We start from the raw sequence: 27,395 nt of genomic DNA, 5'->3' as shown, positions 1-27,395 counted from the left end.
AAGTCTGTCTTCTTATTTTGGGAGCGCCCGAATTATGGTAGAGCATTAGTGCGCGATTACAAGACAAATTCCCCGGTCGTAACAGTACTTTCCGAGTTATGACGATTGAAAGTTACAGTACACTGTAGCCTTCAAGCCTCACAACTCGGAAAGTACTCAACGAACATAAACTTCCTTGTAGTGTTTTAGAAAGCTTTTTACACCAGCTATTAGATTCTGGAATCAAAAATAGAGTGTTTCATTTAAAAAAAGTAATGTGATTTTAATCTGACCTTAGCGACGCTATCCAACGTCAAACTGATAAGATCAGTAAATAGATTTTTTGGAGTCGTACTTTTGTCTAAAACATTTTTCTGTAAAACTTATATTTTCTGAGTTATTTAGGTGTACCCGGACTTTTGTCCCAACCTGTATATTTGTTTATAATAGCAATAAAATTATTAACCTGGATTATCTGCTTTAAAGCGTATGATGACATAACCAGTATCAGGTACGATGACAGTATCTTTAGGAGCGCAATTTTGATAATAACCGTTTTGCAAACGATTTATGTGAGCATTTATTTCTCTTGCTACATCTGCATTTGTTATATTGTCCTTGTTAAGGGCATTAACAAATTGACCAGTATATAATACGCAGAAACTATAACCATGCAGATGAAATGGATGATACATTTCTGTAAGAGGATCTGTAACAAATTATAATTTTGTATTTATTAATTATTTATTATACACATGTATTGTAATGTGTTAAATTCTTCATTTACTTTAACTTTCTCGATTTGTGTACTAAATTTTGCATGCGCGCTTACTTGTGCATATGTAAAGTAATATACAATATTAAAAATTATGCTCTATTTAACATAACATAAAACACTTTTAAAATACTCAAAATTGCATAATTTTTAGATAGTTGAAACTGAACAAAAAATTATCATTGATATTTATATCTTGACAAAAAATATTTTTTTTTTAAATTAAAGATATTTATAAAGAAGCACATATTTTTGTCAACAAAATAGTTTTCTTATTTTCACATAATGTTCTTGCCGAATTACGCACGAATTTTAAAACCTGTATTTTTATCTGACATTAAAACTCACAGTAATAAATTATTGCAAATAAAAAATTAAGAAAACATTCTAAGGTCGTACGCCGACTCAGCTAACAAGATGACATTAAAATGATGTGACGTTTTCAGTCTGTGAACGTCATTAGCAACTATTGATCGACGTCATTTTGATATCATTATGACGTGATTATGTCCCTCTGTCTCGTCCGGATGGATTATACTCTGTAGTAGTGTGCCTGCACACGCTTCGACAACAGTTTTGAAAGCACCGCAAAAAAAGCAATGTCCCGCGGTGCCTTTCCTCGCGTGCCATCTCTCGGCGCGCGCCCCGACGGACGTGGCCGTCGTAGAATCGCGACGCTATTTCATTGTTCTGTTTACTCGTATAGACAACAGTAACCTTCAATAGTGTGACTCTTTGCAAAATTATGCCAAAGCATAAAAGTAAAAACAAACGTGCTAAACGCTCTAGAGGTCGTGAGACTTCCTGCGAGAGTGTTTGCAATAGAAAAAAACGACGAGATTAATTACATGAGCGATCTCGAGATTGATCGCGAGATTGATCGCGAGACCGATCGCAAGACCTATCGCGAGATGCTGATTCTCAAGGTCGACACTCATCGAGGGACTCATCGACCAGATACGTCCGTTCCAGAAAGGATGTTATCGAGTTCTTGGACTTTTTTCGCGAGTTCCTATTTCACTCGAATTAAGACGGCGGTCTATGTTCCCACGACCGACCTTTTAAGGTTAGGTCGTCGGTAGAGGAGACAGTATAGAGAAATCCCGACAGCCTCATCAGGGATCTCCCTCTCCAGTTTAGAATATGGCGCTGAAAAACCGCTCAAAGCGACCGGGACAGCGTACCAGGTATGTCCTCTTGTTGACCTACCTTTTTTCCAAGCAACTTATCGTAGCGATCGAGTAGAGTGAGTGCAACTCCTCTCGCTGAAGGAACTCTGTGGCAAAGAGAGAACATAACCGCCGGCTTCTTCCGGCAATTATCTAAAATTATTTAAAATTTTTCTGTTGAACAGCGCCAATGCCGCAGGAAAATTAAGACAAGCTTTCGTTGCGGGTTTATAGCGTAGAGTTTTCAGACCCACTGGTGATGGAGGAGGCGGAATCATCTCCCCCCCTCCCCCCTCGAACTCTCAGGCGCTAACCTCAGAACTTTTTGGAGGTTTTCAGCCATCCACTACACCTTCCGTCTGGAACCCTGCAATACTGCAGTGGCTTCAGGAGGAGGTGCGCCGAGGACTAGGTGAGGAGGTCCGTTCCAGACTGCTATCTAAATATGAAGTAAAAGACAACCTGCTGACACTACCCTTTAAGCTCAATAAAGAGTTTTTGGCGGCCACTGCAGTGATTATGAGGGATGAGTATCAGACTCTATCCCAAGCACAAGTGAGCGCTTGTTGCTTTAATGCCCTGGGTTCCGGAATATCTCTTTTGCTAAAATCGGAAGCCATTCAAGCCCTAAACGAGGAAATAAAATCAGCTTTAACATTTCTGGCAGAGGAAGTCCATTTATTAGCGGATCATCATTATCGCCTTTCCTTGGCAAGACGAGCGTTTGTCAAAGCTTCGCTCAATATGCCGGGAAAAAACGCAGCAGAGTCAGCTCCAATCGACGATTTTCTGTTCGGCCAAGATTTTTCAGAGACGCTTAAAACAGCGTAAGCCCGTGAGAAGGCGGGTCGCGATGTCTCCAAGACGCTTCTGACGGTGGGGAAAAAGACTTTACAGCCTGAACATACAGCCCATCAATACTCTAAAGAACAAGCAACCAAACCTTCATGCTCGGGAAACCGACGGCTTCCTGCTCAGTCTCCAGCGACTCGCCGTCCAGAAGCCTATCATAACAGGAGTTGCCCCCATCGTTCTCAATCACGATCCAGGAGTCACCGCCGTTACTAAACAATCTAAGATTCCCTGGCCGCCTAGGCCTTTTTTACGATCATTGGCCTGCAATTACATCCGACCCAATGGTTCTTGAGGCAGTTCAGGGTTACCACCTTCCATTTACTGCCAAAGCTCCCTGAAAAGCTCATCGCCCGGTGACTTCCCTTTCTCATACAGACGTGTTACAGACTCCACGACGCGGAGGTAAGACGTCTCTGTCTTAAGGGAGCCATCCGAAGATCAGTTTCTCTCACTGTTCTTTTTTTATCAATAAATCATCCGGTGGAAAGCGATTTATCTTGAATCTTCGATTTGAATAAATTCAAAAATTTTCCTCATTTTAAATTAGAGGATTGGCGGACAGTGGTTCGGCTAATGCTCCCCGAAACTCAAATGGCTACTCTTGACTTGGAGGACGCTTATCTTGCAGTCCCGATTTACAAAGGACATAAGAGATACTTGCGCTTTCAATGACGTACAATTACGTACAAGTTCACGGCTCTTTCGTTTGGTCTTTCTACAGCCCCCTTTATTTTCTCTAAGATTCTTCGACCAGTCTTCACTTATTTACGCGGCAAGGGTTACCAATCTGTTGTATATCTCGACGATTTTCTGTTATTAAATTCCTCCAGGAACAAATGCGAGAGGAATGTGTCCGCTACAGTAAATTTACTTGCGTCTTTAGGTTTCACAATCAACTTCGAGAAATCCTGCTTGAAACCATTCTCCAAATGTAAATATCTAGGCTTTGTCTTCGATTCGAAAGAACAATCTATTTCCATTCCACCTCAACGGCGGCAACGTTTATTAGAGTTAACAAAGAAGTGGGCTCGTAGCTCGAGAGGTCGTATTCGCGAATTTGCTAGCTTGATCGGCTCTCTCATTTCTGTATGTCCCGCCGTACAGTACGGTCTTTTATTTACCAAATTATTCGAGAGGGAGAAGTTTCTTGCATTGATAGCAAACAACGAGGACTTTTCGGCGCGCATGGAAATCGCCCCTTACCTGCAGGATGATTTTAAATGGCTGATTAAAATTTTTTCAAACTCCAATCAAGCCAATAGGATTAGGTCGGACAGATTTGTTCGGGAAATTTTCTTGGATGCCTCTTTGAACGGATGGGGAGCGTGCCAAGAAGATCAGAGCACGCATGGCTGGTGGTCTAAATCAGACAAGCTGTTACACATTAATACGTTGGAACTCAAGGCAGCATTTAACGCTCTTCGCTGTTTCGCGGCAGATCTTCGCGACTGTGAGATCCTCCTCAAGATTGATAAAACTACAGCCTTGTCCTATATTAACAGATTTGGATCTGTGCAATTTCGTCACTTTACCAAGATTCCTAGACAACTTTGGCGCTGGTGCGATTCTCGTAACATTTTCGTTTTTGCCTCTTACATAGCCTCCCCTGAGAATATTATAGCGGATAGAAAATCACGATCGATTGATCTCGATAACGAATGGTCTCTATCGAATTCTGCATTTCGTGAAATAGACAATACATTTAGACCATTCGACATTGATAGTGTTACGAGCCGAGTCGCCCCGCGAGGCGAGTTCGAGCTGCGGTGTGAATAAGGCCGTGAAGCGTTCTCCTTGACAACGGCCTTGTTTATTAAAAAAAAATGAGCTGTCTGTGATTTTGGAGTTTGGTGTGTGATGATATGGTCGTGTTTGGTGGTTAACAATAAAAATGATTTTGTGTTTGATAAAGAAGTCTAGTTCTTTTCCGGAGTGAGAGCGCGAGTGAACAAGTACCCCTTTTGCTCATAACAATATATTTGCGTCGGCAATCAATAACAAAATGCGATATTTATATCTTTTGGCTCCCAGATCCTGGCTCTTATACGATAGACGAGTTTACTATCTCTTGAAAAGGCCTAAACTTTTATGCCTTTCTCCCGTTTATTTTATTAGCACGGGTTCTAAGGAAAATAACGGATGACAGAAGAACAGGCACGCTAGTCGTACCCTCTCAGGCTTGGTTTCCGCTATTTCAGCGCCTCCGGATATCGGATCTTTTGATTCTGCCTCCAAATTTCTCATTAATTTTATCTCCTTTCAGAGATTGTCACCCGGAATAGAGGACTCTTTCCTTGGTGGTCGCGAGATTATCGGGAGAGCTTTTATAGAACGTTGAACGCCCTTAGCAGCGATTCCAACCTTGATGGCCTCCTTGTCGGAGTAAACCATCAGCCAATGCTCCACCTCACTACGCTCGTGATGGGATTTCTGCAAGCGAAACCGTATCCCTCTTTTTGCACCTTCCGACTCTCAGGCCCTTGATTTTTTGGCACAGGAGTTACCAAACATCTCTTCCTACACAAGCCTGAACACCTTAAGGTCGGCGATCTCACTAATATCACATAATGAAATAGGCAAACATCCGACGATCAAACGCTTCTGTAGGGGTGTGGCGATTTTAAAACTCCCCAAACCTCGTTACGACTTTATATGGGATCCGGCTCCGGTGATAGCCAAATTAGCATTTTTCCATAAAATGCGGTTCCTTTAAAGACAGTTACGAGGAAGCTAGTTCTTCTTCTCGCCCTTGAAACAGGTCAACGGGCCCAGACTCTAGGCTCTCTCAAATTATCACAAATTTCTATTGGAGAGAGACTTATTATTCGCGTCCCGGATCGGATCAAAATATCGGCGCCTGGGAGGCCCCAACCACTGTTCAGCTTCTCCCGCTTCGTAGACCGCAAGAATCTCTGCATCGTTCGGCTGATGGAACACTACATCGATTTAACAAGATCACTTCGTCCTGCTCAATGTGACTCCCTATTCATCTTTCTCGCAAGACCATTTATCCCTATGATGACTCAAACAATAAGTCGGTGGATCAAACAGAGCCTAGAAGACTGTGGGATCGATACCTCAATCTTTACCAGACATGCATCAACATCTCAAACAGCTAAAAAGGGAATCTCTACGGATTTGATAAAGCGCGCGGCAGAATGGTCAGGCAAGTCCAGGGTGTTTGCCAGATTTTATAACAGACCTATTGTTAATCCGGACGATTACGCCAACACAGTCCTCCTACAGCAACCTCTTGACTCTAGTGACAATGGTTATCTCTCTTTTTTTTTTATAGCGTTCTTATTCTTTCTGGGAAATAAACTACACAGCAAATCGAGATTTAAACATCTACAGAGTATAATCCATCCGGACGAGACAGAGGGACATAGTTGTGAGATTGAACAAACTTACCTGAAGTGAAGTTCGATCCTAATTATGGCTCTCGTCTCGTCCGAATGGACCTCCCGAACCTCTCTTCACACCTACTCTAATGGGTCCAATTTGCCGCTTTGAATTTGAGCTTTGAACTGATGAAATAGCGTCCCGCGGAATTTCACGACGGCGACGTCTGTCGAGGCGCGCGCCGTCGAGGCGCGCGCCGAGAGATGGCAAGCGAGGATAGGCAGGACATTGCTTTTTCCGCTTTCAAAACTGTTGTCGAAGCGTGTGCAGGTACTACTACAGAACATAATCCATCCGGACGAGACAAGGGCCATAATTAGGATCAAACTTCACTTCAGGTAAGTTTGTTCAATCTCACAATTATGTCAAGATCTATTGACGTCATTAATACGTCATAATGTCGTTGAAAAGTGAACCAAAATGTAACGTTCTATGGCGTCTTCAAGCGACGTATTAAGAACATTAAATTAAATAAGTAGTATATCATTGATCAATCGTTTATTTTATTTAAATTCGCAATCGTTTATTTTATTTAAAATGTATCCAAAATAAGGTATATTTTGGTGAGTTACGCACCGTAAAGCAAACAAACCTAATCGTGACACCTCTCGGTGCTTTTGTTTTGTTTATTGTAAATATCGGCAAAAGCTTGGCTTTCGCCGAATTACCGTTTCCCTCACTCCGTGAGACCGGGACAGGCGCGCGTGGCGAGCGGATGTTCTATACATTCCCCCATTACTCCGATTTGTTGTTATAGTGTATTAGCAAATAAAGTGTTAAGGCTAACAGTGGTTCCATTCCTATACAGCACAGAAAGATTGCAGAAACATTACAGAATGATTTTATTGAAACATTGTAATATTGCATATCGATTGCAAAACATTGCTGCAACATTGCTGGAAGATTGCAGCAACATTAAAATGTTCGCTTTTTGAAATATTGCATTGAAATACCCTAGCAACATGCAATGTTATAAATTTTTCCAAAATATTCACGTAAATATTATTACACCACATAATTCCAATAAACAAAACAATATTTTGTAAACATTTTAAAAAACACTTGTTGCAAAAAAATTACGAGAATTTTTTTTCGGAAATTTCCAAGCGGTCACTTATCCAAGTCGCGACTCCAGTGAATGTTGCTTGATCTTCGTGATTGATGCGAACTGATCCATCATGATGACCTGAGAATACTTTATGCTAATATGTGTATATACGAGGTGTGTTCAAAAAGTATCGCGAATTTTGTGTTTTTTCAAAAATTATTTATTTATTCATGAATATCTATTTTGTCCCCTTCAAAGTAATCCCCATGAGATATTATACACTTGTGCCAACGGTTTTTCCAATCTTCGAAGCACTTCAAAAAATCATTTTTTTTTATCTTGTTCAGCTCCTCCTTCGATGCCGTCTTTATCTCGTCAAGCGTAGCGTAACGTCGTCCTTTCATGGGCCTCTTCAGTTTAGGGAACAAGAAAAAGTCACAGGGGGCCAGATCTGGGGAATACGGTGGCTGCGGCATCATTAGTGTGTTGTTTTTGGCCAAAAAGTCGCGCACAAGCAACGATGTGTGAGCAGGGGCGTTATCGTGGTGCAAAAGCCAATTTTTGTTCTTCCACAAATCCGGGCGTTTCTGGCGGATTGCTTCGCGCAAATTGCGCATAACTTGCAGGTAATATTCCTTATTGACCGTTCTACCCTGTGGCAAGAACTCATGATGCACCACGCCCCTGCAATCGAAGAAAACTGTCAGCAAAACTTTCACATTCGACCGAACTTGGCGCGCTTTTTTCAGTCTTGGTTCGTGCGGCAGCTTCCATTGAGATGATTGAGCTTTGGTTTCCACGTCATAACCATAAACCCACGATTCGTCACCAGTTATGACCCTCTGGAGCAAATTTGGGTCGTCGCGGACAGAGTCCAACATCTCATTAGCAATGTTCATGCGATGCTGTTTTTGGTCGCAATTGAGCAATTTTGGTACGAATTTCGCGGCGACCCGTCTCATGCCCAAATCATTGATAAAAATCGAATGGCACGAGCCAATCGATATGTTTAGATCCTCAGCAACTTCTCTAACGGTGATTCGACGATTGGCCAATACCATTTTCTCCACTTCATTACTTTTTTCGTCTGTTGTTGAAGTGCTCGGGCGTCCGGCACGCTCTTTGTCGTTCACATCTTCTCGGCCTTCTGAGAACATTTTGTACCACCGATAAACGTTGCTTCGGTCCAAGGTAGCTTCTCCGTATGCCACAGTCAACATTCGGAATGCATCCGCGCACTTAATTTCGTTTTTCACACAAAATTTGATACAGGTTCTTTGATCCATTTTTTTGAATAGGTAAAAATCGAAGACGATCCAAAACACGTGCAAGCAAAGCAGCTGTCAACAATTAAGTGAACATTCAAAATGGCCGAGCTTGTCGGCATAAGTGAGAGACATGAGTACCAACATAACGCCACAAAAAGATCGAAATTCGAATATACGTAACCCGCGAAAATTCAAAATTCGCGATACTTTTTGAACACACCTCGTAACTGCAAATAAATCAGGTCAATATACGTTATCAAAAAAATGAAATATAATTAAAACACAGTATTTATATAAACAAATATAAAATTATAGTTTTTTTTACTGATTTCGCAAATGGAGAATAGCATTTGGAATAACTTTTCTGTTATTTGTTTAAATAAAAATACAATTAGAAAATATATATCAATATAATACAATAATTAATTAAATATGAAATAATTAAATTAAATATGAAAAATTTTTTATTAAAAAAGCAATTAAAAAATGTTGTTTGTTCATTGGGATACAGATCGAGATTTCTTCATGTATGGACTTATTTCATCTATTGATATGAATATTCATGTTTCTCAAGAATATTATGATGCACACAGCACAGGATGCCTTTTTCTAAACGTCTTAGAGTCAACATTTAAAGAATGTCTGCAGACATCTATGCAAAGTCGATTTGTAGTCAACTCTGAAGCCTGACTTGGATGAGTCAACTTACAGTTGACATATGAACGGTTGTGCTGTTAGAGAATGTAGAGATTCAGTGGAAAATCGTCGCCTAAACTTAGTTTGCTAAATGCAGATAATAACTCATCCATAAATAATTATGGATCAGTTAAATTAATATAGTATTATACGCAAATTTTCTGCTTTGGCTTTTTATTGCCATTACTTTATTAAAAAATTATAATATTGCAACGTTTCCGGAATATTACTGGCATATGCTATGAGATGTTGCAGGCATATTGTTAATTTATGTTTTTGCAATGTCTCCGTAATAATGCATTGCAATCTGCAACATTGCAATATTGCTGCAATGTTGCTACAATTTTCTGTGTTGTATGGATTATAAGTTCCGGTTCTTCCATCTCATCTTATTAAAATATTGTTACGCCCGATATTACGGAGTTTGGATGGTTGTCATCTGTTGATGGATGACAATTCAGATTGTTGTTTTCCTTGACTCTTTAAAAAGCGTCACGTTAATTAAAAGGCCTATGTTTTTCTAAAACTTGCCTATTTATTTCTTGTGTGTACGAGTGTAAACTGAGAGCGCGAGTGTGCTAGAGCAGATTGACCCTAACATTTTGGGGACTCGTCTGGGATAGAACGAGCAAAACGAACTATCTTTTTGTCAGCGTGCAAATGAGCTTCGAGCCATGGCTTTTACACATATTCCACGGAGCCCACGGAGGGGTATGTGCACGCGCTCCTCAGCAATAACTGAACGATCCCTCTCAGACGATGAGCGTCTATGTACGCGTTCTTCGGGTGATGCCGTCGAGCGTACGAAAAATCCCATCGAGCGACTAAACGCACGGTTTTCGGGAGATGTCGTCGAGCAGACGACGGAAAATATTGAAACGACAAGCACCGCGGAGTTTCTGCGTGCAGCGTTAGAGGAGCTCCGTGCTATGAAGGAGAAACGTGTTCGATTTTAACAACGGGAAAATAAGCTTATTCAGCAACTTCGACTAACACAATTTCAGTCGTTTACTGATTTAAATTCCGACTCCGCTTTTGCTAATAATATTGGATTTAAATTAAAGCCGGATATTTATGATGATATTTATGATGATATCTTCGTTGCGCGAATTTTTCAAACAGTTTGCTGGCTCGTGTAAATAATTGGACCGATTCAGTTAAAGTAGCGGTTTAAGAGCTTCGTGTCTTAGAGAAAAAGCGCGTTTAATTTTAGATGGGATTTTGGAATTAGAAAATGTAAAATTTTCCAAATTAGAATCGCGATTAGAATTGCGTTTCGGTGAAAGCCATTTAGCTCATTCGTTTTATACTCAATTTACAAATAGAAAACGAGGTTTTGAGGAAGATATTCCCACTCTAGGAACGGACCTTGAACAATTGGCTCGTCCAATTTATCCAGAGTGCTCCACAGAAGTTCGAGACATAATCGCGTGTTTTTAATTTGTTGTTGCGCTTTCGGATGAATTTGTAAAGCGAATGTTACAATTAGAGGGGTTAATTTTTTTACGTTCGGCAGTAGAAAGGCAATGGTTATAAAAGTTATTAAAAAAAAATAGTTTCTCTAAATTTCTAGGGAAATCAAAATTTGTTCAGAAAGGGACCATGAGGAAGGATTTTGTTGTTGAGAACACCAGAAATAAGAATTTTAGGGAATAAGAAAAATTTTTCCGGAAAGAAATTGAGTGTTGGCAGTGCGGTTCTAAGAGAAATTTCTGTTCGAAGTGCTCTTCCCTTACATTAACCAGGAAAGAGGGAAACTCGGAATAGCTGAGTTCAGCAGGGTAATTTTGCAAAGCTCGGCAAAAAAATTAAATATTAAAAAAAAGAAAAAGTTTTCTTTTAAGTTAAATCGTGCGCAGAGCAATAATTTTTGTTTCACTGGCTTTGTTGATGATCAATCCTGTATTTTTAAGATTGATACAGGATCCGATTTGTCTATTGTTAATAAAAGTTTTGTTAGAGAAAACAAGCAGCGGATCTTTGTTAGGAATTATAATTTGAAGTATCTTACTGGAGAGGAAGTTCCTGTTGATTACAAGCTTAGTGTGAATGTTATTTTGGGAAAACATTCTTTGAAGTTTCTAATATTTGTAGCAGAAATCGGGGATGATTGCATTTTAAGGACAGATTTCTTAATTAAAATAAGTTACGGGAAAATTTTTGCTTCTGTTTTGGGAAGAGTCAGTCAGAATTTGAAAATCAAGTTAATCAAGAATTTGAAAATTTTTCTTGTGCCCGAATTACTGATCCTGAAGTTCAATCCTTTCTTTTACATTGTCTTAAGAGGAATTCTTCTGAGCTAGATTTTTCTCAAAAAAGACATTTCGTAGAATTTTTGAAAGACTTTCAAGATGTATTTTCAGAAAAAGTCATTGCAAGAAATTGTGCAGTAATTGAACATTTCATTAACTTAGAAAAGAATGATCCTACTAAACAAACTCTTAGAAGATTTCCATTCCACTTGCGTGACGAAGTAGAAAAAATTTTAAAGGAAATAAAATGTAACGGAGTTATCAAAGAATCTCATAGTCCTTGGGTTTCTCCTGCTGTGCTAGTTTAAAAAAAACGGAACTCTTAGTTTTTGCGTTGATTACAGAAAGTTAAATGCCATTACTAAAAAAGATTCTTTCCCTATACCTAGAATTAACGATCGTTTACCCGGGAAGTCTTGGTTATCGACTCTAGACTTGAAAAGTGGTTATTGGTAAGTAAAATTACAATTCCAAGACAAAGAAAAGACTGATTTTTTGGTTGGAAAAGAATTGTGGCAATTTACTGTTATGCCTTTTGGATTATGCAATGCTCCTGCGACTTTTGAACGATTGATGAAAAAGATTCTTCGTCAAATTATCAACAAGATTTGTTTAGTTTATCTTGATGACGTGGTTGTTTTTGGCAAAACTTTTGAAGGTTTGTTAGCTAATCTTAGGGAAGTTTTTCTTTGTCTTCGAGAAGCAAATTTAAAATTGAATAAAAAAAAGTGTTCTTTTTTTAGAAAAAAAGTTAAGTATTTAGGTCATATTATTTCAAAGAATGGAATCTTTACTGATCCTGAGAAAGTTGATTCAATTCGAGATTGGCCTATTCCTCGTAACAAAAAGCAATTATGTAGTTTCCTTGGCTTTTGTTCTTATTACAGGAAGTATGTTAGGGGTTTTTCTCTTATTGCATTTCTCTTATTGCCTTTGTTTGTTTTAACTAAAAATCAGAATAAATTTGTTTGAAATAAACAATGTCAGTTAGCTTTTAAAAAACTTAGAAAGTTTTTAATGTCTCCTCCAATTTTATCTTTTCCTTCAGAAACAGGGGAATTTATTTTCGATACTGATGTTTCTAACCACGATATTGGTGCTCAAAAACAAGAGGATAAAAAAAGGGTAATTGTTCTTTATAGCCGGGTATTGAACAAGTTGGAAAGAAATTATTGTGTTACCCGTCGCGAACTTTTAGCTATTGTTAATTCCTTAAAAAATTTTCATCATTACTTATGGACGGAAATTTATAATTAAGACAGATTATATTTCTTTACAATGATTAATGTCTTTTAAAGAACTTGACGGACAATTGGCACATTGGTTAGAACGTTTACAACAATATGACTTTAAAATTCTTCATCGAGCAGGAAAATTTCATGGTAATGCTGATGCATTATCTAGATGTCCTTGTGTTGAGTTTTCTTGTAAATATTGTAAAAAAGTAAAATCTAAGGAGGGTGAGGTAAAAAATAGTTCTCTAGGAAGAATCGTTTTTCCCAAGAAGAAAAGTTCAAAAATTGAAAAAAGCTTCAGTTGGAGGATAGTTCTATTATCAACATTTATCGTGGTAAGGAAATAGGTGTTTATTCTTCTGGTCAGGAAATAGCTTCCTCCTCATAGGTTTATTTGGGTCAATGGGATTCTTTAATCATTAAGTATGGAGTGTTATTTAGAAAATGCATTTCTCCGGATTTGCGAATGGAAATTCTTCAAACTGTTGGTTCGAAAAAGTTTATTCGACAAGAAGAAGCTCCTCTTGGTGGCCATTTTGGAATAAATAAAACCTTAGCAAAAATCCGTAAACAATTTTATTGGGCTACCTGTAAGCAGGATGTTGAGCATTGGTATAGAACTTGTAAGGTTAGTTTTGCTAAAAAAGGTCTTTCTAAAAAAGGAAAATCTCCTTTGCAAATTTTTGATGTTGGCGTTTCTTTTGAAACGGTTTAAATAAATATTCTAGGTCACCTTCCAACCTCTTCTTCTGGCAAGAAATATTTATTGTCTGTTATTGATTGTTTCTCTAAATGGGTGGAAGCTTTTTGGAGTGAGAATATTAAGGCTAATACAGTAGCAGAAATGTTTGTGAATTAAGTAGTTTCTAGATTTGCTGTTCCTTTAGAAATTCATATTGATCAAGGTAGAAATTTTGAATCTAGCTTATTCCAAGAATTATCTCATTTGTTAGAAATTAAAAAAACTCGAACTACTCTGCTTCATCCTAATGGGCATCCTAGTGGAGCGTCAACATCAAACGCTTTTAAATTTCTTAACAAAATTTGTTTTGGAAAACCAGAAAGATTGGAATTGTTAGATTTTTCTGGGTTTGTTAGCTTATAGATCTTCGAAGCATGAAAATACAAGTTTGAAAGTTACAGTGTACTGTAGTGTGGGTCCAGCCAGTTAAGGCAAGAGTGGCGTGTGGGTCCGACCAGTTAAGGCAAGTGTGGCGTGTGTCCGGCCAGTTAAGGCAAGAGTGGCGTGTGGGTCCGGCCAGAGCTTTCAAGCCTCACAACTCGGAAAGTACTCAACGAAAATAAACTTTCTTGTAGTGTTTTGGAAAGGTCTCGAGATAAGCTACAAGAATATGCAATAAAAAGTTAGGTGTTCCATTTAAAAAAGTTAATGTAATTTCGATCTGACCTTGGCGACGCCATCCAAGGTCAAACTGATAAGATCAATAAATAGATCTTTTTAAACCCTACAACTTTTGTCTGAAACATTTTCTTGTAAAATGCAAGGGAACGGAAATATTGGGGGGTCCGATACTTTTTGACTACCCTGTATAAAACCAAACCAAAACTACAATGAATAAAACCAACTGTAATGTCATCAAAAAAAGGTAAAAATTATTGCAAATATATATTTATTACCGATGGGATGAGAGTCTTATGACCACGTTGCAATTGACCACCAGCCATTTACAGTGTAACACAGTGAAAAAACTGTAGGCACCAGCCGCTCAAATGACTGTGATCAATCACAACGTGGTCAAACAAGTCACTCTTGTACCGATAAGCAGCAAATTATATGACAAATAAAATCAAAGATTGGCAAAATCTTTAACAGCAGCGTGCTTGGCGCGGCCGTTTTTTTTATATAATTTTAGAACACGTAGTCCTTCTATTGTTCATACTTTTACTTAAATCACTGACAAATCTCAAAATATTCTATTCACCTATTTATAAGTTTACATAACAATAATTATTTAAAAATAAGTAAATATTTTTTCATTATCTTTTATAATGCTATAGTAAATGACGAGGACGGGATCCGATAGCGCACGGTGCGATAGCCACTAACCAATCATCTTAACTTATCTAACCTAAACAACGGAAAAACTCTAGGCATCGGCCATTGTGAGTGGTGGTGGGCTATCGGTCCCGCGCGCTATCGAGATCCGCCCAAATGAAGAGGTTTTTAAATTACATTATTTGATGATCAGTATTAAATTTAATAATAAATAATTTAATAATAAATACTGTAAAAATTCAAAGTAAGCTATTCGGAACATTCAACAAACTTATCTTTATGTTAATTTTACTTAACAATTTTTCTAATTCTTTATTTTTCAGTATACTGTGTTTATTAACATTATTTTTATGAATCAGAATTTGAATTAATTTTGTTAAATATTGTTGCGTGCCGACCCTATGGAAACGACGATTAGTGTTACACCCGTGTATCGATACTTGTAAAATAACCCAAAAGAAAGTGTTATTGAAGTAGTAGTGAATAAAAGAGTGCACCGTGAGTGATACGTGAGTGAGTGCGCGTCGCGGTCGCAACATTTTACTTCTCTCCCTCTTTTTAACAACTTGATCACATTTATTTTGCAATCCGATTAAAACTCGTTTTCCCTCCCTCACTTACGGGTGGTTCCATGATAATTTTTATCCATTTATTCCTTAAGTAGAGAGAGAAAGAGAAAAACAGTAGCTTTGTCTTAGAATGTCGTCAAAATTAAACCGCGTTAATTATAGTGGAAGGTCAGCAAGGCCCACACAAAAACGAATGTCGGGTTGCCGCGAAACGTCGACGCAATCACCAGAACAAGCAAATCCGCAGCCAACTGTCCATCGGCTCCGACTAATTACAAATTCAGCTTCTTCTCTCCCTCCCTCTCTTTGTCCTTCCGAACCTTTACCTGTAAAATCTACTTCTCCTCCCCCTCTCTTTCCTTCTTAGTCCCCTGTATCCCACCCTCGTTTGAGTCCTGTACCATCTCCTGGGTCATTTGGTTCAAGCGAAATCCCTTATTTCGACTCCCCTGAAGGGCCTTTTGAGCGCTGTCAAGAACCGACTCCTTCCCCCACCATTTTTCCTCTCACACCTTCCCCTACTTATTTCTTTTATCTGAATCCCGATTCTCCGGTCCGAAGACCGCCAGAAAATCCCTATTTCTCTCCCCTAGATTTTCCTTCCGAAGCATCCTTATTTCCTCCCGCTACTCCCAAAGAAGCGGAGAATTTTGTGAATAATTTCGATCTACAAATACTCGACGAAATAGCCGAAATATTTGAGTCGTTTGAACATAAACCATGACCATCTTGTACCACACAATCACATATACACTCAAACACGTACATTTTTATAAAGTTCAGTTAATGAACAAATTTCAATGTAATCAAGTAGAATTTAAGTTTTTATATGGTGAATTTGATAATTGAATTTGATCAGTGAATTTGATAATTGAATTTGAAGTCGATTTTCAAAGTCATTTTAAGATTAACAAGTGTTTTTTCAATGAAAACCCGTGTTTTAGATCCCAAATTTGACAAGAACACAAAATTTTGCACAAAAAATATGTACTCATGTTAGGGCCTAAAAGTGGACCATAGGTGACTTTTAGACAAAAACAAGTGATTTTATTTTAGCACTACTTTTAGCATTACCCAGGAACAACGACGTGGACGTAATTTTCTGTTCCCTTTGGGGTGCTCGATTAACGTGAGTCCCCTTGCCTCTCACGGACGGGGTGTTCGTTCAATAAAAACCTGCTTTTGGAACAAATCTATAAATTTTGTTCAAAATTTATAGGTTACCATTACCCTCAATATATGAATCCTTTTTCGAAAATTGCAAAGAGTTTTTGAATCGTGATTTTTGCAGTGTATGTACACACACGGTGGGGCAAATTCAGACCGTCGCGGCATACCAATTTAGAAAACAACGCGTTATCTTTTCCTCCGCGCGCCGTTGCCAACGAGCTAGGCGCGTTGATGCGGCATCATTGCTGTTGGCTCAAACGTATTATTTTATAATTCAATAATTATAGCGAATATCGCAAAATGGTATAAGATTTTTTTGTTCCTTTTCATCTCTTCTATGTTTTCAAAACGGTAGGTTCCCTAGTTCCCGAAACCCCTGTATATGTGTATGTGTGTTTGTGTGTGTGCGTGCGTGTGTATGTACACATCCACCCACCCACCTACACACCCACCCACCCACACACATACACGCACGCACGCACGCACACACACACACGTTGATTCAGTACGATCCATTTGTCCCTGTAAAGACGTGTTCTTGGGTAAATTCTAAGACGATTTTTCCTATACAAAAATTTTGTCCGACGCTTACTTTTTAAATTATAAGAGGATAAAGTTAGCGAATTACGGGCCGTGTAGACATGGTGGACAAAGACGGCGCAACTCATCGTTCAACGCGGGCGCTTACCCGCGTAGGCGTCCGTGTCGGACGGTGAGTTGCGTCGTCTTTGTCCACCATGTCTACACGACCCGTAATTTGCTAACTTTGTCTTCTTATAATTCAAAAAGTAAGTGTTGGACAAAATTTTTGTATAGGAAAAATTATCTCAGAATTTACCCAAAAATACGTCTTTACAGGGACACATGAGTCGTTCTGAATCACCCTGTACATATCTTGCTCCGCGCAATTTGCGTATAAATGTATCGTCCGCGTCTCCGTCATACTTTTGTATAAATCCATGTCTCCAAAGTCTATCAATTGTATCATCCGCGTTCCGAAAACTGTCTGTAAGTCAATTATTTTCTCAATACAATAAATGTCTCATTAAATTCAATAATTACTTTAATACCCATTCTTCTGCTTCCCTTTCGCTCGAACCAATTTTTATTCCCGTTACGCACTAAGCTAATACCGTGTTTTTGATTTATTTTAAGGTCTACAATAAAAAAAATAATTTGTATTTATCTTTTTAAGATTGACATACATACTTTTATCATAGAGTAACACATCTATAAGTGCTCCAAGTGGAATATGATAAACATGGGTACAAGTACATGGCTGTGTACATGTAGATGGCGTATAACGGTTTCCACACATAAATTCGTATCCATCATATTGTGAAATAAGAGGTCCTGGTGGATTTTGATATGAAATATTGGCGACCAAGCTGTCTAAATGAGAACCGGTTGGAGAAACTGCAAAACAGAAAACTTTATTAGCTTGTATATAAAATAAAAGCAATATATAAATATTATTCAGATTGGACGGCATCCTTATTTGATGATTTTATGAAATATTTAACACAGTTAATAAATATTGCTTAAACACTGGACATTTTAATAAATATATTCAGTTTTTAAAATAATAAACGATCGAACAATATAAACATGTCATAACATATTCATAATTGTAAATAAAGATTGCGAAGACAGGTGTTTGATTCAATTAATTTTCTAATTTTATGTATGTTCTATGTGTAATTTAGTCAGTTCATTAATTTTATTTATATTCATCTCGGTTTTGTTGGCCTCTATATTTATTAATTTTAAAGATGTGCATCTCTTTCATTGTTTTGTCCATTTTTATTTGTTTATAATGTATAATTATTTATATTATTTAAGTTTTGGCCTCTGTATTTGTTATTTTCAAACTGCGGATACTATATTTTATTTGTTTTTCTATCCCGGTTTAATTTTGACAATGTATCTTCGATTCGCTATGTGTTTATGTGTACCGCTCAGTCGCATGTTAGCCGACACTGACAATATCTTATAACAAACGCGGCACTCTCAATATCTATTCTTGTATCTTTAAATTATAAGTGTTGAGCATAAGCTTAAAAAAAATTCATGGTTTTACGGCTTGTCGTCGATTTTTGATGGTGAGTCACTCAAATCTTTTCTTTCCTGTTAATTATTTTTACATAATATCAATTATAGAGTAATAAAACCTTCCCCTATATCAATTTTGCACTTTGGATCCGGCAAACCGGTAGTGACAACCATATAGTGAGATCAACGATGACTGGACGAGTAGTTCTCTAAGAAGAATGCGATTCTTTGTAATCTCGCCGTGGCTGATGATGACTCAAAGATAGTCGAAACATTCAATTAATAAATGATTTTCGGTCTATAACTGATTATATAATTTTCGCGCAAGAATAACCGCGCAGTTATTCTCATTAGCCTTTTGTATTTTTTATTGTATTTAATCACGAGAATCTTTACTATTTTGTTGATATTCATATTTATCAAACAGCTATTTATTACGAGAATTGCTTAAAAAGTAATGCCCCACATTTTTTTCTCAAAAACTACTTATTTTACAAAAATGACATTTACACATATGAAAGAATGATGTTTTATCTACTCACTCTATTTTTCTACATAATCTCTTTTAAGTTCTGTTGCCTTCCTTCAGCAATTCATTAGGGCGTGTATATCATGTTGGTACCAGTCCTCACTCTGGTTACGGAGTCAAATTTTCAATGGCTAAGAGGCTAATCACCTCTTCGTTGTTTTCAAATTGTTTTCCATGAATGCCCAGGGAACGTTTTGATTCAGCGTGATAATACTCGTCCTCACACAAGTTTCAAGACTTCTGAACACAAATCGGGTTGGACAGTGTTAGCCAATCCACCATGTAACCCTGATCTGGCTCCCTTAGACTTCCACTTGTTCAGGCCATTAAAAGATAGCATTTGTGAAAAACATTTTGAAAACAACGAAGAGGTAAATAGCGCAGTGAAAACCTGACTCCGTAATTAGAGAGAGGACTGATATTGACAGGGCATACACTAGAATTTCTGGAGAAAGGTAATAGAACTTGAAAGACATTATGTGGAAAAATAGAGTAGATAAAACATTCTTTCGTGTGTAAATTTTATTTTTGCAGAATCAATAATTTTTGAGAAAAAAAATGTGGGGCATTACTTTTTGGGCAACCCTCGTATTGTACACATTGCTTATTTACTATACAGGATGATTCAGAATGACATACGTGTCCCTGTAAAGACGTGTTCTTGTCTAAATTCTGACGATTTTTCCTATACGAGAATTTTGTCCAACGCTTACTTTTCGAATTATAAGAGGATAAAGTTAGTGAATTGGGTCGTGTAGACATGGTAAACAGAAGCAGCGCAACTCATCGTCTGACGCGGTCGTTTACGCGAGACATCCTTTCGATAAACTGTCTGACAATGAGAATTATTCTATCGCATAAAACACATACGCATACGCGTACGCACGCGCATGTGCACACACCTCTCTCTCTCTCTCTCTTTCGCTCTCTCTCTCTCTGTCTGTCATTTACCTTGTACAGATTCGATGTTTTTACTGTTGCAACTTGGATAAATTTCACGATCGTGGGGAAATAGCATAAAGACCATAGACATAGTATAAATAGATCGGACATGCCATGCCAATCAATAAGTGGCACGTGTGAGAGAGACAAAAACCAGGCAATTTTCTCGTCTCTCTTTAATAGAAGAGAATGGGGGGAAAACATTGAATGAGAGCTCTCTTCTATTAGAGAGAAATGAGAAAATCGCCTGGCGTTTGTCTCTCTCGCACGTGCCACTCATCGCTTAGCATGTCCGGTCTATTTATACTATGTCTATGATAAAGATCCCTCACGTTTCTATGTGACAAATTAACGTCAAGAAACAAACAAGTTTGTTTCTCCCTTAAAGATTGTATTACAAAACTTGTAACACTTTCACGGCTCTACTTACACACTTGATGGATAGCACAAGATTTACGAACAATTCTATTACTTTTTTATTATTAATTAGTACAGGGTGACAATAAATAACAAAGTTTACTGCGTTCTAGAACAAAAGTTTTTTTACTTAGCATAAAAATTTTTTCATGTTAATGTTTCACAACTAGTATATATAAATTTTGGTTTCAATTTGTTTATTTGTATTATGTTTTGAGAATGTCAAACAAGCGCGTGGCTATTTTGGAGCTTTTCTGTCAAGGAAAGCGTCAGTGTGAAATTGTTTGTCTGCTCAATGTGCCTGAACAGACTGTTTCCAAAGCCATCAATTGGTTTAAGAAGCTTGGTCATAAAGGAGATCGTCCCGGAAGAGAAAGAAATCGCATCATCAACAATACCAGGAACCAAAAGATCATCAAAAAGCGAGTCCAGCAAAATTCTAGGGTCTCCATGAGAAAAATTGTCCGTGATACCGATATCAATTGCGAATCAGTTCGACAAATTGCCGAAAGGAGCTTAACTCAAGCCATACTAGGTCCCAAAAGTTTAACTGCTAATGAATGAGAACAAGCGTATGAGGTTCTAAAGATGCCGCCAACTCCTTCATCGAGCCGCAAATCAGCACTGGAAGCAAATTATTTTCACGGATGAGAAATTGTTCACGGTGGAACAAGCTCACAACCAACAAAACGACAAAGTCTGGTCTGCAGAGTCTCGAGACACGTCGACCATTATCGAGCACCGTCAAAATCCGCAGTCAGTCATGGTTTGAAACGGGATTTGCGCCAGCGGTAAGACACTCCTCGTTTTTGTGGACCAAAAAGTCAAAATCAACCAAGAAGTGTACCGTCGGGACATTTTCGACCCTGTCGTACTTCCATAAGCTCAGCAGCAATTCGGCAATACGAATTTAATAGGCCTCAACTCCGGCTCACAGGGCAAAAGCGACTCAAGATTGATGTAACGCTCATTTTCCAGGTTTCACATCTGCGGAATGGCCTTACTTGCCGGATCTCACTCCTATGGACTGTAGCGTATAATCGATTTTAGAGGCTAGGGTTTGTGCTAAACGCCACAAAAATTTGGACTTTCTCAAGAAATCTTTGCGCAAAGAATGGGACTGATTGTTGCCCGAAGACTTGCGGCTCATCGCTGAAAATTTCATTGTACGTTTAAAGCTCTGTATCGCTGCCAAAGAAGGTCACTTTGAAACGACTTGAATACGTTATTTCTTAAGGTCCATGTATCCAATATTATTATTGATTGTTGTTTTGTTTAATTTTTTTTGTTTAATAAATTTACATAAAAATTATTTAACTTTTTTATTTATTTTCACCTTGTATTAATAGTTAATTACTCAACTTAAAATTACTTTAAATAAAAACGCGTACACAACTCAATGTAACCCGACGCGAAGGTTATTGACTTCTACATACTAGACGCGGAAACGCTTGCCGCGCGGCCAAGTACAACGCGGGGTCGTGGAAACGCGGGATCGCGGAGACGCAGAAGCTAATAGTCTTCACGTCGGGTCACATCGGGTTATGTATGTTACGCGTTCTTATTTCAAGTGATTTCAAGTCAAGTGATTAACACTTAATACTACTTAATAATAATGAAGTAATAGAATCGTTTGTAAAACGTTCTTGTGCTATCCATCAAGTGTTAAAGATTGCGTTAATCGAAACGTTAATCGAAACGTATTGTTCGTCGCGGTATATAAGAACGGCAAGATTTGGCTCTTTCTGAGTGTAGCGCTCCGTCAGTTTGCTCGATAAATAGCGTTCGTAAATACGAGACAAAGCTTGTTGTGGAATTTGGCTATTTCAAGCTACGAATTACCTTTGGGAACATTTAAAAAACATCTGCTTATAAGGAAATGTAACAGAGGAAGAAATCTAATTGGCTCCCCACATTTGACTTGTGAAACAGCGACAAGAGCTGCTACAGCTCCACGCGTTTAGTTAGTGTCCGCAAACGATCACGAGCACTTAAATAAAGAAATTGACTTTTCCATCTCTAAGCGCCTTATTTATTTGTTACTTCGTGTCTCAACAGTGCACTGTCGTGCATCTGGTTATATTTTCTGATTATTGCACAGAGAAAAATGATCCTTCGAGCCGGATTCTGTTGACTCAAGACAATGCTGAAAGATAACGTAATAAAGAAGGCTTGTGCAACATTACAAAGAACGACCGTCTTTAAACGATCAACACAAAACTTAAGAGTGATCGCCTACAAACTCGCATTAAAGCAACACTAACTCAATTGCAAGGCTTCTTACCGTCATTTCTTGCAAGAAACGAAAGAAGGTCAAAATAAGTCAAGCCGAGGCTTTACTAAGAAAATGGAGTGTCACTTACTCTAAACTGTTGTCATTTGCGATGACGGTCAAGGAGTTATACGAGTCGCAACTTTTATTTGCCGGATTCATCGGTCGCTCGATCGAGAATTTTGGGAAAACCGTTAAGGCCTTGCGTAGGGAGGATTGCAAGAAGCCGTCTCGAGAATGTACGGGGTTTCTGAAAGAAGTTCCACCGACAGCACGCGCAGATCCTGGCCCAAACAAACGAAGCGACAAGGCAGAAGAGTAAGTACTTTGCACTAAGCGTGTTTATCACTACAAACGAGAAATTTGACTTAACGTGCAATTACTTTGCCAAATGCATAGCAAAATACAAACCGCCCCCAATGGAACAGCGATTGTTGAAACAAAAGCGTCGGGAAAAAAACAGTTACTCACATGTTAAATTGCCTCATATTGACTTGCCCTCGTTTTCTGGCAAATTCCAAGAATGGGAAAGCTTTCGCAATTTATTCTCTTCGCTTATAGACTCCAATGATAGTTTGACGGGAGTGCAAAAATTACATTATTCGAAAATGGTACAACTGGAGAAGCGAATCTGATTTAAAAAAATTGTAATATAACGGAACCAAACAACGTGGCGGTTGATGCAGACGAGATACAATAATTACATTTAATCGTACAGTCTCACCTGCAATCCCTTTAAAACGAACGACATTTGCGTGGTGCTCATTAATCTCGATCGGCTGGTAGCCGCATTTAATTATATTGTTACATTCGGCGAGACAGACACTTGCGACACACGCAAAAAGAAAATCGGACACGCGAGACAGAATGAGAATTTTTTCACACTTTTACAAGATAACTCCGAACTTTATTATTTACTTTCTTTTACAATTCAGATCGTGAAATCCAAGCAAACGTCCGTTCGCAGTTTCGCGTCACGTCAAAACCAAAACCATTGGCAGGGAACGATCCTCTTCTGTCGCGCTCATCGATCGCCTCACGCGAATCGATAATAACCGTTTCCACAAGGCGGACACGCAACAATATTGTAATTACTAAATTGGATAAAGAAACGTTGAATGAATGGGAGTTAGCGCGGAGATCGTCGATCGAATTACCAAAGTTTGTCGAACTCGATGATTTTCTGTCAGCACATATACGAGCGTTCAATGCGATGGACGCTACTGCTAAAACAAACAATAAGATGAATAAGAGATTGAATGCCTCGTCACATCATACTACCGGTAATTTGCCGGAATGCCTTTGTTGAGGTGCAAACCACGCGGTAGCTTCCAAAATTTAAAAAGAAATCAATAGATGAGCGACGCTCGTTCTTGTTCGATAATTATATATGCTTTAATTGTTTGAAAAAAAGCATTCAACCTTTAATTGCCTTTCAACAAATACGTGTCAGCATTGCAAACGTAAACACCAGACGTTAGCGCATTTAAAAAAATTTAATAATGCGAATAAAATTAGTGAGAAAAAAGCCGACGACCAGGAGAATGTTGAAATGCAAGATAGGAAACGGGAAACAGGAACGGCCTTTAGCGTCGAGCAGACTAGCCTCGTGACGCATCACGTAGCGAAATCGCGTATCGTAAATACGCTACTTCTTTTGGCTATTGTGCGGTTTAGTTCCGAGAAGAGTAGGCATATTGTAGTCAAGGCATTACTGGATCAAGGCTCTCAAATATCTTGCATCACGGAGCGGGTTGCAGTGCACTGAGAACGAAAAAGCATTCAATAACCGCAGAAATTACTGGGAGTCTGTTCCGCGTAAAACGTTAGGCATTTAATTTGCTGCTCTTGCCGGTGACTCTAGATCTTCTGGAGGAAAAGCTAACAATTTTGTTTTTGGCTCTCGTATTACAGAAATTAACAAATTATAGTCCCGGTGGGCGGATTCCAATAGCACACCGAACCAATAGCACACCATCACTCACAGCGGCCGATACCTAGAATTTTTCCGTTGATTGAGTTAGATAAGTCAAGATGATTGGTTGGTGGGCTATCGCACCATGCGCTATCGGATCCCGTCCAGTTCCTGTACGAGCAACTTGCAATTGGAACATCTAAAGAATATATGCCTTGTAGAGCCTAAAGGAAATGAATCCGCTCCCTTTGATTTGCTTATTAGAGCGGATATTTATAGTAAAATCTTATTGACAGAAATAAGAAAAAACTCCTTAGATGCGCCCATCGCACGATTTTTGGCTGCATTATTTCAATTACGGATAGCAGGGATATAAAAGAAGGATCTACGAGGATACACGTGAACCATTTAACGTTTGATGATCTCATTCAGAATGAATGAAAAAAATTTTGGCAGCCTGAAGAGGTGCCGCGCTTTTATTAACGGTAGAAGAAGCGGAATGCGAGCGACATTTTTTAAAGACGCATCGCCGGTTACCAAACGGGCAAACAAAGGTCGACTTCTGTGTACAAAGAATTTCTGTGCTGATATGGGAGAAACGGAGACAGTCGCAAGGATTTTCGAGGCGAATGAGAGAGGGTTGAAGCGGAACAAACTGCTTACTAATAAGGAAACACAGAGAAGTGTCCGTTTCAGATTAAAACGAGCTTTTAATATGTTGTAGTACAGATAAAAATAAGGGACACATATTTTTTTATACGTGCCCATACGCACTTTTAGGGGGTGAAACACCCCTTTGCAAAAAATCGGTTTTTTTCTTTCAAAGCGTATATCGTCAAAACTATAACAGATAGAAAAAAATGTTCTAAATGAAAGTTGAATGGCTTGAAGAGTAAAGTACCCGAGCCGAATAAGGCCCACCTAACTTATTTTATTTTTTATAAATTTTATTTACAAAGATATTGAAATAAACTAAATAAGAATAAAATGTTTATTTCAACCACTCGCCAAAATAAAATTATCATCTATATAAAACATTTCTAAATAAATAAAAAAAAAGTTTATAAACTCTGAAATTGGACTTTATTAAATTCTTGTGCTTTTAATAAGGCCCGAATTAAAAGTAAATTAAAAATAACAAAAGAATTAAACATTATTTTCACTCTTACTGTTAAATTGATATTATTCACAAATATAAAATCCTTAAGATCTATTATACTGTAAAACATCACAATTATTTTTAACTTTGTCTATAATTAATATTTTAACTTTAAGAAATTTTGGCTATTTTAGTGCAATTTTAGCTTATGGAAAGTTAGCGTCATTGAAAATCGTTATTCTCTGTTGCAAGCCACATAATAAACAAATGGCAATGGCTATAACAATAAATGTATAAATGGGCCTTATTTAATAATACATTATTTATAAAAAAAGTATACTTATTCCAAAAAATTTATATATATATATATATATATATATATATATATTTGTTTTTTTTTATAATTAGAAAGTTGAATATTATTATAATATGTTGTAATAAATCATAAAATAATGTATACTTATTAAACTTACAATAAATTTTTGACAGTTTTTTATGCCTAATTCCCTATTTCTTACTATTACTGGCACTGAGGAACGTATTAAATGAGACATCTCTATAACACAATTTTATATCTTGCGCCCGATAGCTCTGTGAACTAACTGACTCATTGACTAACTGATCTTCAGCTGGGAAAGAGCTGATCAGCCTAGTACCAGTGGTCCATCGAGGGAAAAAGCTGATCGTTTATCTAAAAGATCAGCTCTTTCCCTCAGTGGATCACTGGCACTACCTACTGCATTTTACCTAAAAATGATAAACATAAACACATTTATATGTTTAAAGTGAACTAATAATTACATTTAAAAGTAGTATGCACTCTATTGTCTTGCTTATGATATTTATTCTATTATTTATATTAAAAATCAATAGTTAGTTTACACTCATAAAGTAATAAAATATCGTATTGTATATACTTTGAAATTGTTTTTCTTTGTTAGAAAAAAATTCTGTTAGATTAAAGAGTTCCACAAGATATTTCTCTGCAAAACTATAATAAAAATATATCAAATAAGGATAAGCTGAATATTTCAGTTAATGACAAAGCAAGGTTTGTAAAAGTAATAGATGATATTAAAATAAATAAAATAATTGTTTAATTTGTAAAAATTAAAAATATTAAAAATATTATTATATTTACAAATTTGTAGCAATTAATACACAACAAAATTATTAAGTATACTAAACTGACGCTCGCAAAGCAACAGCATTTTATACCACTGTTCTAACGATATATGTTTACATTATGTACTAACCTTGCTTCGAACATTCTTCATATCTTCTTATCTTTACCTTGACATTTAATTTCTTTGCGATTATATTTCTCTTGGTTACTATAAAATAAAACGGCACTACACTAAAGAATAACAACAATTACGATGTTGTAAGACATTAATTTCTTGTTTAGAAAATAATATGTAATTAATATAAGTTAAACATTTATTTACTGGTCTATATGATTCGACTAGAATATTTCTTCTCTTAAACATTTTACAGATAAGGAGACTTGGATTACAAAAAATTATTACTCACACATTCCATACCTTCACTATCTAACGCCAGCTCATCAACTAACTACAAGAGAACTAACATAAAACTAATTTAAAAATTAGTTAGAAGTTTCATTTTTTATACTATAGTTATACAATTCAATTAATGTGTTTATTAAATTCGATTAGTGTAGAAATATGCATAACCACGCTACTGGCGCATGCACTTTGGATCATTTCTTAT

At 37.5% G+C, this 27,395-nt stretch overlaps 1 protein-coding gene across 2 annotated transcripts in view; it reads right to left on the bottom strand.

Annotated features, from left to right (window-relative positions):
• The window catches only part of LOC113005344 (oxidoreductase ptaE), a 296,040-nt gene that overhangs the window by 10,928 nt on the left and 257,717 nt on the right, over positions 1-27,395 (bottom strand). The window contains exons 9-10 of one of the 2 annotated variants that reach the window (XM_039457182.1): positions 17,645-17,851; positions 446-688 (exon numbers count right to left, since the gene is read on the bottom strand). In XM_039457182.1, coding sequence (XP_039313116.1) covers positions 446-688; positions 17,645-17,851 — 450 coding nt within the window. The remainder of the gene's footprint in view (positions 1-445; positions 689-17,644; positions 17,852-27,395) is intronic. The other variant, XM_039457183.1, reaches the window with a different exon arrangement.

This window comes from Solenopsis invicta, chromosome 14, assembly GCF_016802725.1.
Source record: "Solenopsis invicta isolate M01_SB chromosome 14, UNIL_Sinv_3.0, whole genome shotgun sequence".
Taxonomy (NCBI): Eukaryota; Metazoa; Arthropoda; class Insecta; order Hymenoptera; family Formicidae; genus Solenopsis; species Solenopsis invicta.
The sequence above is the reverse complement of the archived record's forward strand: the minus strand, read 5'-3'. Positions and strand labels throughout refer to the sequence as shown.